Here is a 13,915-nt window from a genome sequence, read left to right on the forward strand (position 1 = left end):
AATAATCAAATAAAATTCATATATAATATGGTAATTGATTACCGATGTGACTTGCTAGTAATCTGTTAATCGAAAAAAAAACCCAAAATTTTTCAACTCATATGTGTAAAACTCTTTGTTTAGTGAAAAAGTTGAAATTTCATTCAAAAAGCTAGTATAAATCAACAAAAATAAATTAAAAAATTGAATTCATTGTAAGTAAAATTATAAATAATGCTTACAATTCTATTATTAACATTCTAGAAGTGATTTGCATTCAAAAAAAAAAAAAAGAGAAAAGAAAAAAAATACTAAATTGGAAATTGAATTTCCTCAAATCTTCTTTTCAAATCCACTAAAAATCCTTTGAAATGCACAATTTGTGTATGATATTTACTGATGGTGTGGGGGGTTAAAATGGGGAAAAACGAGTGTTTTTGAAGTTAATAATGCGTCAAAATTGTGCCACTTTATTGCATCCTACAAGTCGGAAGGTACTTGATAGTTTTAGTAGCAAAACTTGCCAAAATTTTTGCATAGTATATCTTTTGTTAAAAAGATCACTCATTAAAAAATAGAACTCACAAGTACTTTATAAGTTTTCCAACTATGGTTTGAAGCAAAGAAGCAAACATCTGGAAAAAATCACGACCAGTCGCGATTAATTGGGGATCGGGAAGGTTCACGATTTTTTCCCCCCAAAAATCGTATAAAATCGGTCAACAGTTTTCTAACGTTTTTCAACATTTTTTTCTCGATAAATCATGAAAAAATCGTAGGATTAATCCAGTAAAAAAACGCAGATAAGAAACCCACCGCGAAACCCTAAAACGCACGAAAAATGTGTACAAAAGAGTTTGCGTGTGGGGTTTCAGGTTAATAACAGCATCGTTTTCCAATGTTTTTTATTTTGCGTTTAAGTGTCAAAACCTACCCAGAAACGCACATTCCAAGGAAACGAAAGCTAGGAATGAATACCAGTGAAGCCATATCGCAAGAAACAAAGTTCGATCTATTTGCAACTAGAATTATAGTTTCTGCTTTTAATTTTTCGATTAATATTTATAATTTTATTAACATTATACTTAGCTTGTTATAATATTAACATTAATATAAATTTCAATATTTTAAAACTAGTTAATAAAATCACCCTTACATTTAAATTAAAAATTAAAATAAATTAAATATAATATAATTAAATATAATTAAATATAATATAATTAAATATTAACAATAAATAGTAATGAAAAAATTTAATATTTAAATATAAATGTAAAATAAAATATGTTATATAAATATAACTCTTAACTATTGATCATTGTTAGTATATCTTTTAATTATATTTAATATATTAAAGATGATTAATTGTTAAGAATAACAATGATTAATGATGTAAGAGTTATATATATATATATATACCAGCCGTATCCATATTAGGGAGTTTTGAAAAATAGCCATATTCTTATCAAGTACCTGTAGCCATGTCCATGCAACATAGTAACTCGTGTTGAAATCTTTACAATATCTCTATGCTATTACAATGCCTTTAAATGTTTTTAAGAAAAAGTAATTTTTGATTATTTTTCATCAATTTTTTATGTTTTTTTTGTAAATCCATTTTTTTTTCCGATTTTTTCAAAAAATCTTAACTTTTGGTTTGCCGATTAATTCCCCAAACGATTAATGCTTCTTTGGTTTGAAGTACATGCTTTGCAATTATTTTATTTAATTAGAATTGATTTATAATCATACTTACATTTGTGTTTAAGTGGTTACATTCATCATCCATAGCATGCTCCTCCTTGACTCTTGCTTTGTGAGGTCTTTCTTTTTTGATAATTGGGTCTAAATACACAACCTTATTTGTGGCCTTGAGTAATGGTCAATACTAAGTTATTTCTCTCTACATCAATTTTATTGATGTTTGCCTTTGGTTTTGAACAACTAGCATCATCATTATGTCTAGGAATGCACCATTTACATTTAGTTCCATTTTATTCTAGTTTTTGTGGTAGTCCCTTGCGAAGTGTCCCCATTCACTACATTATTGTCATTGTATTGTGAGGTGATCTTTAGATTCATACTATATCCGCCTCTGTCCTCCTCTTTGATTTTGATAGCCATTGAGACGTGTTCTTGTTATTTTGTGGCTTTGGTGGAGTGGATTGCTCTCCTTATGTAAAGAGTACATGTGTACTCTTCTCAAATTATACGGACAATCTTTAGTTTAGAGACTAGTCACTTTGCATATATCACAAAATGGCTATTTAGGACAATCAGTTTTGGCATGGCTTTTTAAGTTTACAATTAGTACAGTAGAGGTCTTTACCTTCTTCTTGTGTCTCCTTTCGTTCTTTCATCATTCTATACATGTCTCTTTGAAGGGTTTGGAGGGATCCAAATTCATTATCAGTCGAATTGGGATCCTCTTCACTTCCCTTTGAAGGACCAGATGGCTTACTTTCATGCTTTATGTTCATGGTTTGATTGTATGCCTGGAGGAACCATCTTCATTTTCTTTTGAATTGAAGTTATCATGTAGTGTCCCTTCCTGTGATTGCCCAGAAAATAACAGTCCTATCTAAGTATAAGGGAAAATTAATATTAACATTACCAAAATTATGTAAAGCTGTAGCACTAATTATCATTTAGAAGGGTAGGCTAGCATAATAACACCTACATTTATAGGAAATAATGTTAGATAACAACTTTCATAAGATCATATAAATGAATACCTATCATATGCTCTAAGTAGAGTGGAATGAGTTTAGGAATACCTGGAGATCTGGAGTGAAGTCCTGCAAACAGGTTAGGAGAGATGAAATATATATACAGTGTTGCATACATGATTATAACAGATTCTAATAGCTGTGCTAAGTAAGACATATGTTAATTCTAAAGATTTATTCATGTAATGAACATAGGCTAGATTTGACAGGTGTGGTGTCCAAGAGACTCCCCCATCTAAGCTCAAGGGCGAACTAAGCCCCCTTGACCCAATGTGGCCCATGCCATCAATGAGGTGGCCTACCTAGTGGAGTGTCCTATTACCGTTCTCTACTTGCCACACCTATCCTATGTTCCGCATTTACATCTTCCTTTCAGTATGACAGAGGGAGGAGGATTGTCACAGTAAGGTGCTCAGGAAGTCTATACTTCACAGGCCCAAGGGCAGCACCCTTGTACCCCCTTGGCCTCATGGGACTCCCCGGTCTTAAACCATGAGGTGGTATGTCTATATGAGATAACCCCATCACCTTTATCTTAACTGTAACTCCTCTCCCGACTTAGAATATATGATTCAGGCCCAGTAGATTGATAATGGTGTATTTTAAGAATATTAATCAGTATAAATATGCAGAATGTCTACATGATGATCAGAAATATATATATGCTGTATGCAGAAACTTCATCATAAATATTGCTACAGGATTCTATGTGTGTGTACACGGGGATGCATACCGTTCGTTTTTACTCACTGGATTTTGGAAGAGCTTAATATCCTATCTGTTTATTCTGATCTGGAAGTGTTTATCTTTGCTTGTTATTGATGGACGGAGGGATTCTTCAAACCCTCAATCTATTTGAAGTGCCTGTGTTTCTCCCCTTTCCGACGTCTTTTTCTTCTTCTATTCTTTCCGCCAAAGCTCTAAATTCTTTTTTTGTTACCTTTCTCAAGCCACCAAGAACAAAGATGTTACTGCATGTAACTTAATAACAGTTCTGATCTGAACTGATCGATGGTGATGTTACTGGATGCTTTGATTCCTTTCCTTTATATTTCTTAATGTGAGGGAGAGGTCACACCTCTTCATCATGTATGCCCTTTGGCAAGAGACACACCCTTTCACCATAACTCTTCATTATTTCTGCCCTTTGAAAGGGACACAACCTTTCACAATCAGATCTGCACTTCTTATTTAAGTCAGTTCTGCACTTCTGATTCCCCAAAATTATCCCCTCTCAAATGGGGCCCTCTTCTCCCTTTTATACCTCATATTTGAGAGAGTCACAACTTATCATTTCATGACTTTTGTCCATTCATTAACTTAATTAAATTTTTAATTATATTATTTTACATTTTCATTTGAATTATTTTTAATTATTTTTAATTTAAATTTAAACTATTAATATTTACCATTAAATTCTATTTCAAAGTGGGGACATTACATATCAATCTCTAAAGAAGCCATCATTTCTTTAGTCCATCCATTGGTTTCCATTTAAAACAGTTGATTAAACCCTTGAGCTCCTATTACAGGCTTGAATATTTTTGTGCTCACCTTGTGGAGGAGCATAGATTTCTGCAAGGATTTCATTATCATCATATAATGATTTAAATTCTTGTTCAAATACTTTATGAAGTCTCTCTTATGTAACTTCCATATTATGAGGAAGTTCTATATACAAATCTATTGCCACTGCCCCTAGTGTGGTTGTAAAGAAATTTAACCAATATCTTTGATCCATTTGCCTATTTATGTCATTGAGTATCTTCAGATCCATCTCCACTAAATTTTGGCAATCAACATTGGGACGTGTTGGAGGGGTCACCATTGTTTGATGTGTGCAGTGCTTGAAAGCACCTCCTTTGGAAATTCAGGTGAAGACATTCCCTTGCTCCTTGGGCACTTTTAGAAATGTCCAAACCCTCGACCCTTTGAAAGTCCTTGGTAGTTTGGACACCACTAGTTCCACTTTCAATCCAAGTGTCTTAGGCTTGTTTTTGTCTTCGATAAGCAATTCTTTGATGCCTTAAAAGGTTTTTCTCATGTGCTTCTTGATCCTTGTCTACCAAGAGGTCATTTGACTCTGTTTAACACTTGAGGGATTTATGTATTTCCTCCAATTGAACTTGGTTTGTAAGATTGATGCACACTTCTTCACATGAGGGAAGATGTTATCTATCTTCACCCACTCTTCCTGCCTATGGTTGTTCATAGCAGTTTGAATGCTTTGATTTTTTTGCTGCTTACTATGACTCCAACATGCACACCTACTTCAGCTTTTGCTTGGATGTAGCCTTTGGCTTTGAATTTGCACTTATGGAGTCTCTTTGGCTACTTCCCTAAGTTATCTTCTCCGCTCTCTTTGCTCCAACAGCATTAAAGATTGTTTGATCTCTTGGTCTTGACCATGTTGTGGTCGTTTCCTGCCTTTGTTGGGGTCTAATGGCATCGATGTCTTAAATCAGAGCCCACTTCTTTAAGGCAATAGTGCCAATGTTTACTCCTTTATTTGAAAAGATTAGTACTTGCATAAATGAATATAAATAAGAATGCATATCAGATAGAGTAACATTAGCATATCTTTACTAATGTAGTGCTTACACAAAAGTAGACTAGGGATGATCAACCAATGATTAGACTACTTTCCTTGACTACACAAAGTCTATTTAAACAACACAACAATTGTCCTAGTAGAACACGACCGTTGACAACTGCTAACAAATGCCACTTAATAACTACCCACAAGCTGACAAGTAAATAAACATAGTCAGATGCAAACAACTTAATGAAACTTTACAAAGTCATTTTGTGCTAACTACATATCCAAGTGAAGCTAGATATGGTCAACTCAAAACAAGCAAGGAACTCAATGTAGGTCATTAAATGCCTCGAATTGGGCTGGCATGTATTGAAGATTGTCTTGAGTCTTTCTATGCAGCTTAGCCAAATTCTGCACAGAGGTAGAAACTTTGTCTTGCTACTTTTGATGGTGGGATGTATTTAGAACTGGCAAGAAATTGGAATTTCATGGTGCATCAAAGGTTGGAAGCCATAAATGACTTCAAAGGAGAATGCCATGTAGAAACATGGGTTAATTAGTTGCAGGATTGCAGCTATGCCAAATGTCATGCAAATAGGTGTCTCATTGCCTAATTTTATGGTAAGAAATGTGGAGATCATGGACTAAAGTGCAATTAAGATCCTCAGTTTCTTCATCAGTCTGTGAATGGAAGGAAGCAAAGGAGCACAATTGACAATCCAGAAGCTTCGACAATGATTGTCAAAACTGACCTAAGAGATATGAGTCACAATCTGGAAATGATAGTGATTGACAGCCTGAAATTATTTTGAACATGCTCGAAGGACAAGTTTGCAGTTTGTGAAGCATGCATTGTCTTGGTTAATAGCATAAAGATCGCTATTTTGAAAACTGGCAAACAACCACAAATATACGATTATATTGTTGCTGGGGTTGGTCAAATAAATCACTAATGAACTCAACTGAAATAGTTTACCATTGTCCAGAAGCTACTGGCAATGGTTGATATAATCCAAGCCTTAGAGTGGAAGGTTTAGATTGACCACAAAGAGAGCAAAAGCAGATGTAATCCCGAATCTATTTGTGCTTTAAAGGCGGATCCATTGAAGATGCTGGAAGGTCTTCTGGACACCAAATGGCACTATAAGAGGATGGTGAACTTCCTATATCTAAAGTTTGCAAGAATAATCTGTGGTGACACAAAGCTGACTGAATTTATATAACAGCCCATCCCAAAAATTATATTCAAGAAAAGGTGTTTGGTTCCCTCTAAGATGTCATAAAGCTAGGATAATTAATAGAATTTGACTATCCATGCAGTGGAGAGATCTCCACTCATTATATGCTGCATATTGAGTATTCAAAATGCGAAGAGTAATTGAGGAGTAGGATTAAGATCTGCCACTTTGCCAGTGATAAACCCCTTATATTTTATTATTAATTGAAAATTATTGAATGTCAATGTAATATGGCCCCTTTAGATGACAATGTTCTTGAATCTTAGACTGAGAGCTCACTAACTGGAGGTGCTGGTGATTGGTATGCATAAATACCTCCTCACTGCATAGATAGTGACACCACTGCTTTAGTACTTGGACCTAGGCATTGAATTCTTAGTCATAGTGTAATTTAGCTTGCATTGTAACAATGCTTCAAAATGATATGCCACTGGATGCTCTTGTTGCTTATCTACCATGCCTATTGCCTATTGGGAAGCATCAGTCTTAGGCCTACATGTTTTTTGCAAGTTGGGAAGAGTTAGATTGGAGCAGAGCAAATAACCTTTTGGCAAAATACTTGAGCAGCCTATGGGCTCCATGTAAGATCCATTTCACTAGTGAGCTGATAAAGAGGATGGGCAATATAAGAGAAGTTACCAATGAGCTTTCTATAGAAGAGCAATCCGCATTGGCAGCAGAAAATTGCATGCAGATTTTGATACCAGAAAATTGTCCGCATATTTTGACAGCAGAATTTTGTAAGCAGAAAACTGACCACAGAAATTTTGTTTTCAAATGAATACTGGTCTCAAAATTTGACAGGTTCAATCAGAAAGGCCTCTATGAGTAATCTGAAATCTGATGCACGGCCCAATAGATGTATGCTTTCTCTCTAGGAAGAGGACCCAAATTTCTGAGCTTAAGTGTAAAATTTCAGAACAAACAAAAAAGTTGAGAAATGGAAAGGGCCTGATTGTTAGATGGTGTGCTGGATATATTGAAGGAGCATATCAAAGGCCAAATAGACTGAATTAGAAAAAAAAAAAAGATATGGGAAGGCCTGATCACTACACTCTGATAACATTTGATATGATTCTGTTTCTGTGCGTTTCTATGTCGACATATATGCCAATGGGCCCTTTGGTCTGCTGGTGAAGTTGAATGGTTCTTAATGAGTCCATTAGTGATCAAGTCTTGCTGAGTGTAAGGCTTCGACATCATAAGGGATGAGGCTGGGATCATACCTCGGCAAATTTGGTGGAATGGCTACCCCTCAGTCCTTGGCTCTTAGCCGAAGAGGTTTCAGCTCAAGGCTTTTGCTCCTGTATCGGGTAGCTAAAACAATTTTGTGGATGAAATATCCTCCATAAAAAAAACATATATATGGGAGAAGTATATGTATACAAGCCAAAAATATTACCACAACCTTAAATGTTCCTAGCTGCTTGTCTATTTTTACTTATTTCTGTCTATTTTAGTATTTTTAACATTCATTCCAACTGTACATCAATTTTCAATTTATTGCATTCTTCTACCCTTTACAGTTGTTCTAGCTGTTCTTCTACTTTTTGTTTTAGTTTTATCTGTCATTTACATCTGTTACAGCTGCCAACTACTTGTTTCTAACTACCTCTATGACTGTTTCATTTATTTTTACTTTGCCTTAATCAACCCACTTGTGTATGGAGTATAGGTAATTTCTATCTTCACAAGATGTCCTCATCAGCTATACTAGTGAATCTTCGCTCATTTTGTTTTATAGTGCTAGCAAGTTGCCCAAAACCACCGGTATAACCCGATGCAGTCTTTATATTTTGCAAACATAAAAGTAGAACATAGATTTACTTTACCCATGATATGTGCCACTTTTAAACATATAGGTTTCACCTGAAAGCATAGAGTAAATATTCATAGGAAGGAGCATAGATCTAACTAGGCATTTTATCGAGAAACAAAATACTTATTTTCGGTAGCAGATGGCAGGAAGTAGAAAGCCTGCGAGCTGAGAGGAATGTAGTTGCAAATAAAATGAAAGGCAAACTTGATCCTTCAGACCGTACAAAACTAATAGAAGAAGGTATGTGGATATGTATTGCTGTTCACATAATAGACTATTAACTGTTTTTTGTTTGTGGGCCAACTATAGCTCTATGGCATTTAAGCATGAGATAGCTTCGCAGTTTTGATTTACAGAGTGCTTATCTGCAGGAAAGCGCCTGAAGGATAGCCTTGCAGCACTAGAAGATGATCTTGCAAAACTTATGGATAAACTTCAGCAAGAAGCACAATTGATACCAAACCTTACTCATCCAGATGTTCCAATTGGAGGAGAGGACGCGGCTTCAGTGAGAAAAATGGTGCAACCACTTGTCTGGTTTCACTGACATGGTTGAAATATTGTAACACAAGATGCTAAAATGCTATGATCTATGTGCAGATAGGAAGGAAATATGAATTCCAGTTTCCTGTGAAGGACCATGTGGAGTTAGGGCAAGAACTCGATCTCTTTGATTTTGAATCAGCTGCAGAGGTATGATCTGAGAACTTTATATATGTCATTGGCATTGTGAAATTCAGACAGCTTTCCAGTTGCAATAGAATATTGGCATATCTTATTAGATTTCTTTGTAATATATGAATTTGGTTGGCTCTTTGCATAGTTGGGAAGTATGCCATGTATCTGGCCTAAAGTGAAAATATATGCCCCTTCCCCTAAATCATTCCATATACAAGCAAAAAGGTATATAGTATGTTGTGAAATCTCTGACTATTAACAATGATTTGGTAACCTTACGTGTATGTTTTCTAAATTTTTTACTTTGAATTATCTCCTTCCCATGCATGCTCAAGGACTGTTGAATGTGAGTTTTCTAGCTGAATTTACGAATATTTGAAAAGGCAATTTTGTGTGTATTTTGGTAGGTTGTTTTCATTCTTCTGCTGGACTTTTCAGGGGTGTCTTTCTTGTGGATGATTTATCATTCATTTGTAGATGATTTTCTTATTTGTGAGAGCTAATTTTGTGCATGTTTGTGTGCAGGTGATTATCACCTTCTCTTATTGTAAGCATTTTTTTTTGATTTGTAAGATGCAGAGTTTATATTAATAATAAATATTGAAAAAGGAGGTTACATCTGTTTTACAAAATGGGCCATTCTAAATCAAATAAATAATGGTTACTGTTGCCACTTACAGTAACATAGCCTATGCTAAGCTATACTAACCATTCTATTTTATTTATATTGTTGTTTCAGTTGATTTCCAGATAAATACCAAATTTCGCATCAGGGATGCTGCAAAAAACTCCTCAAATCCCTTTCATAGATGACCTGAATGTCATTTGATGCTTGGGGTTTGTGAGGGGGGTCTTCTTCCTTTTAACTTCAATCCATTCTGACTCAGTCTGCTGTTGAGCCTCTATGTTTTGTTTGACTTTTCCCTGTCGCTCTCAATCTCAAGCTCTTGAGAGTCATGTGACCTTGAGGAACCCACAAAAGTAGCCTCAGTTTTTGAGATAATTCTCCAATATAGTTGATGAAGCCTCTGTGGCCTCACCTTTAATGGGACTGTCATGAGGGACCCCGAAAGCTGAGTCTTTGGAATTGTGAGAAAGTAGTGGAATTGGCTTTCGAACATCTTCTGGCTGAATGTGAAAAGCTGCTGCATCATTCTGTTTATCTGGAGCAATAACATAATGATGTGGCTCCATCTCGATCCACCATGTGGGCCTACCAAAAGAGGCTTGTGCACCTCAATCATGCGCTATCATCTTTTGGCAATTGTGGGTAGCATGATCTGTCAAGAAACATTTCCTGCATCTGAAAGGGATTTTTTCATAATCCACTGGTTGCTTCCAGTATCTGTTGCCTACCTTCAAAGAGATCTCTGCAAGAACAACTTTGGATAAATCCATCTCAACACACAAACATGCACATGTGGAGCTTTTATAATATATTGCTTCCTTGGAAGTGCAATAATACCTGCCTAAACCATTACCAATGGCCTGTAGGCTCTCAAGTTCCCAAAATTGCAGTAGGAGATATGGTAGACGCACCCACAGATACGCAATTGAGAAAGTTTCAGATCTTGAATCAAAGGACAGGAACCAAGACTTTAAAAATAAGAAATCTCTGTTGGGAACAACGAGCCATTTTCCAACACCTTTTCTGTCATTGAGAGAATCAAATTCGAGGATGAAGCTTCCTTGATGCCCTCTTTCCAATATTCGGATATCCACGAATGTAAGTTGCTTAATTTAGGTCAAGTTTATGTAAACCTGCAAATAAGGGCATGCTCCTTCAAGAATTCTTCCCCATCTCCAATTGCTCCACCTAAATAGACCTTCGAAACATGGTTCAGTCACTGAGAGGGGAGAGGGTTGTGTTGGAGAGAAGCTGCACTAGGCAAAGGAGAAGCAGAGGAAGAAATAGACGATAGGGGGGATTGATGTTTGAAGTTTGAACATTCCTGCTCCTGCCACCAAACCCATGGACGCCCTCATCAAGTGCCTCATGGAAGTTGCGCACACCCCTTAATTGTGGAGAGAAAAAGTCCGAATCATAGATGCCCCCATCATTAGGCTTAACAACACCTTCGTCACCCATAGGTAAAGGCACCCCATCCCTGGGCAACTGTTTCAAGTCCTCTGATTGAACTGATTGTGGCTAGAATCACCCTTGCCTTGTGTTGATGTGTTTTTTATGCATATAACAATACAGAATAAATTACCAAAGTAATTTACCCTCTCTTGAACAAAATCACCTCAGATGCTAAGAATGAGATCAACTAAAATGATTCCAAGGTTTCTACATGTCAGGTCTTGACGAGTGGGTAAGTTCATGGTTGCTGTGAATTGCTGTGTTTCACTTGGGGGCTTATGCAAATGTTTGGATTATCATGAATGATGCGGAATAGGTGTGCTGACAGCTTAAGATTTATCAATAAGGCTCTGGATTTACTTCTTACTAAAAAAAGGGGAAAAAGAATAGGGTTCAGGAAATCTATTCTAATCCTAGGAATGTAGGAAATGATGAATGGATTTAATGGAATCAAACCAGGCAAGGTCTCACAATCAGGTATTGACACAAGCTTAGTGCAATCATCTAAGGTATACTTAATGATTTTCAGACTATTACCATCAAACGTAGACACCATCCAAGTTGATGCTTGTCAACGGACGCATAATAGTTGAAGTTATGCTTACTCAAATTCCAGTTGACCACACAAGGCGCACTTACCAGCGGAAAGAGGCTAGTGGTATGGATTAAGGATTCCACACAAATGAATTCAACAATTCTTCCACTCAATCTAACATACATGAAAATAAATTCTAATCTAAAATCTAATCTAACTTGGAGGAATTGAGAACCATGAATGCAAATACAACACTTGAAGAGCAAAATCACCAACAATTGAACAATGATTAGGATTCAAATAGCTGTAGCATATACCAACAATTCTACGAAAACTCTCTCTTACAAATGAGAGACAAAGGGGCATATATAGAGTCTCTTACAAAAATGGATGGCCCAGATTGATCTAAGATCAACGACCGAGATCATGCCAACAAAACCCTAGAATTGCCCTAATTAGGGTTACATCAAAAATGGCGCCACCAACATATGGCCCAATGAAAAGATACCTAGTCATCATATAAAGAATCTTCTAGAAGATTCCTTCCTGCATCACTCTCTCTCTCCTAGCATACTCCAAGAATCTAGCCAATACTGAATCTAACTCCTCCATGGAAATGCTAGGCAAGGTATCCTGCTGTAAATCAATCACATCCAATGAATCCAAGCAAGCATTCAAAGTATTCTCCCATTCAGGCATGAGCTTCTGCGAATTATGAACATGAATCAACAAAGAGGCCAAGTCATCAATCTGACTCTTCTTCAAAGAGTCCAACTGACAAAAATACATAAATTTCATCTTGTCTCTTAATTCGGCTAAGTGTAAACCACTAGCATCACTAACATCAACACCCAATAATTCCTCAATCGAGGCAAGGATCTTCATCTGAATGTCCGGAATTAATCCTTCCATCTCCATACAACTCGATTGGGCGTTCTCATAAGCTGATTTCTTCAAGGCAAATGCACAATACCAGCCATGGAAATCGTATCTATCTCCACTGTGCACAATATTCTCGCTGACCAAGGTGGAATTAGGAACCTTCTTCAATGCTAGGAGGCGTGGAATAGTCTTCTCTTGGATAGGCCAGAATTCTTCCCAAACTCCCTCCAAATACTGGATTCTGAATACGAGCGTTGTTGTCTTATCATATGCTTGGACAAACTGAGTAAGGAAATCATCTGCCTGCTTTCTTGTGCTTTCAATCCACTTTTCCACCTCTGAGTGTGTACCTCTCGCTACCTCGCAGTGTGAATGTATTCCATGGTCAATTGCAATAGGGGAAATAAGGGTGGGATCTCCACGCCTTGTCCCTGCAATATACTCTCTGAGTCTAATATTTTCTTCTTTGTACCTTTCATTCTCCGCAATCGCTGTGTCTAACCTTGCATTGATTGCTGGGAGGTTGTCACCAATCTCCTGAAATTCCTGCCCTGCGGATGGACGACCAAGGGCGACTGAAGTGATCTGGAAATCCATGGGAGTAGCAGTGTCCGCTGTCACGCCGGCTCTAGGAACAACAATCTGCGCAATCTGTATTCCTATCTCATCTCTAGCTATGTGCGACAAAATCTCCGCTCTCTTGGGCTCCTCCTTCTTAGCACTCTTAGCTAGGTAGTCATCAATATCATCAATAGGCTGTACCTCTATCATTTGTTTACTTTTTTCCATGCTTCTCCTCAGCCATTCAGGAATAGCGGTTATCTCCATACCATCATCGAAACATACTTCTCGATCAAGTTCTTTCAATGCCGAGATAACATCCTCATTATCATCAGGATTATCCTTAGTCCAATCATATACTTCATTTCCCAAGCTAACTTCCAAAAGGACAGTAGGGGATTCCGGCTGATCATTATTCTCATCAGGAGGTGCAGATGTCGCTATGGCATGGAACTCCTGAATATTCTCTGGTAGTATCACTGTGTTGGAACACTGCTGAGTCTCCTTATTCTGTTCTGTTACTTTAGTCACTTCGATTGATGAGACACTGGGAGGGGGTGAAGGAAGGATAAGTGGAGTGATAGTCTTCTGTTTCTTCTTCACATCCTCAATCTTCTTCCCTCTGGCCTTGACTTCTCCAGGCATGTTCTTCCTTCTCTTGGGAGCTTGACTCTCTTTGTCTGCATGAATCCTGACATCACTGACAGTCCTCTGATCATCCTCGAAAGTAGATTCTTCCGGCTTCATCCTTTCATAAGTGAAGGGAACACCCATGTCAACTAATCTGTTCATCTGGATATCTACCCATGTGCGGGAGAAATTCAAGACCTCTCTCATCAATATATTCAGGTCAATCTCTTCTGACTCTGAAC

The 13,915-nt window shown here is 37.0% G+C and overlaps 1 protein-coding gene across 5 annotated transcripts in view; it reads left to right on the forward strand.

Moving 5' to 3' along the window:
• Window positions 1-13,915, forward strand: part of LOC131039365 (serine--tRNA ligase, chloroplastic/mitochondrial) — a 104,490-nt gene that overhangs the window by 50,248 nt on the left and 40,327 nt on the right. For 3 of the 5 annotated variants that reach the window (XM_057972087.2, XM_057972086.2, XM_057972085.2), the window contains 3 exons: window positions 8,444-8,544; window positions 8,676-8,824; window positions 8,905-8,997. In XM_057972087.2, coding sequence (XP_057828070.2) covers window positions 8,444-8,544; window positions 8,676-8,824; window positions 8,905-8,997 — 343 coding nt within the window. The remainder of the gene's footprint in view (window positions 1-8,443; window positions 8,545-8,675; window positions 8,825-8,904; window positions 8,998-13,915) is intronic. The other 2 variants (XM_057972084.2, XM_057972083.2) reach the window with 1 other exon arrangement.

This window comes from Cryptomeria japonica, chromosome 10, assembly GCF_030272615.1.
Source record: "Cryptomeria japonica chromosome 10, Sugi_1.0, whole genome shotgun sequence".
Taxonomy (NCBI): Eukaryota; Viridiplantae; Streptophyta; class Pinopsida; order Cupressales; family Cupressaceae; genus Cryptomeria; species Cryptomeria japonica.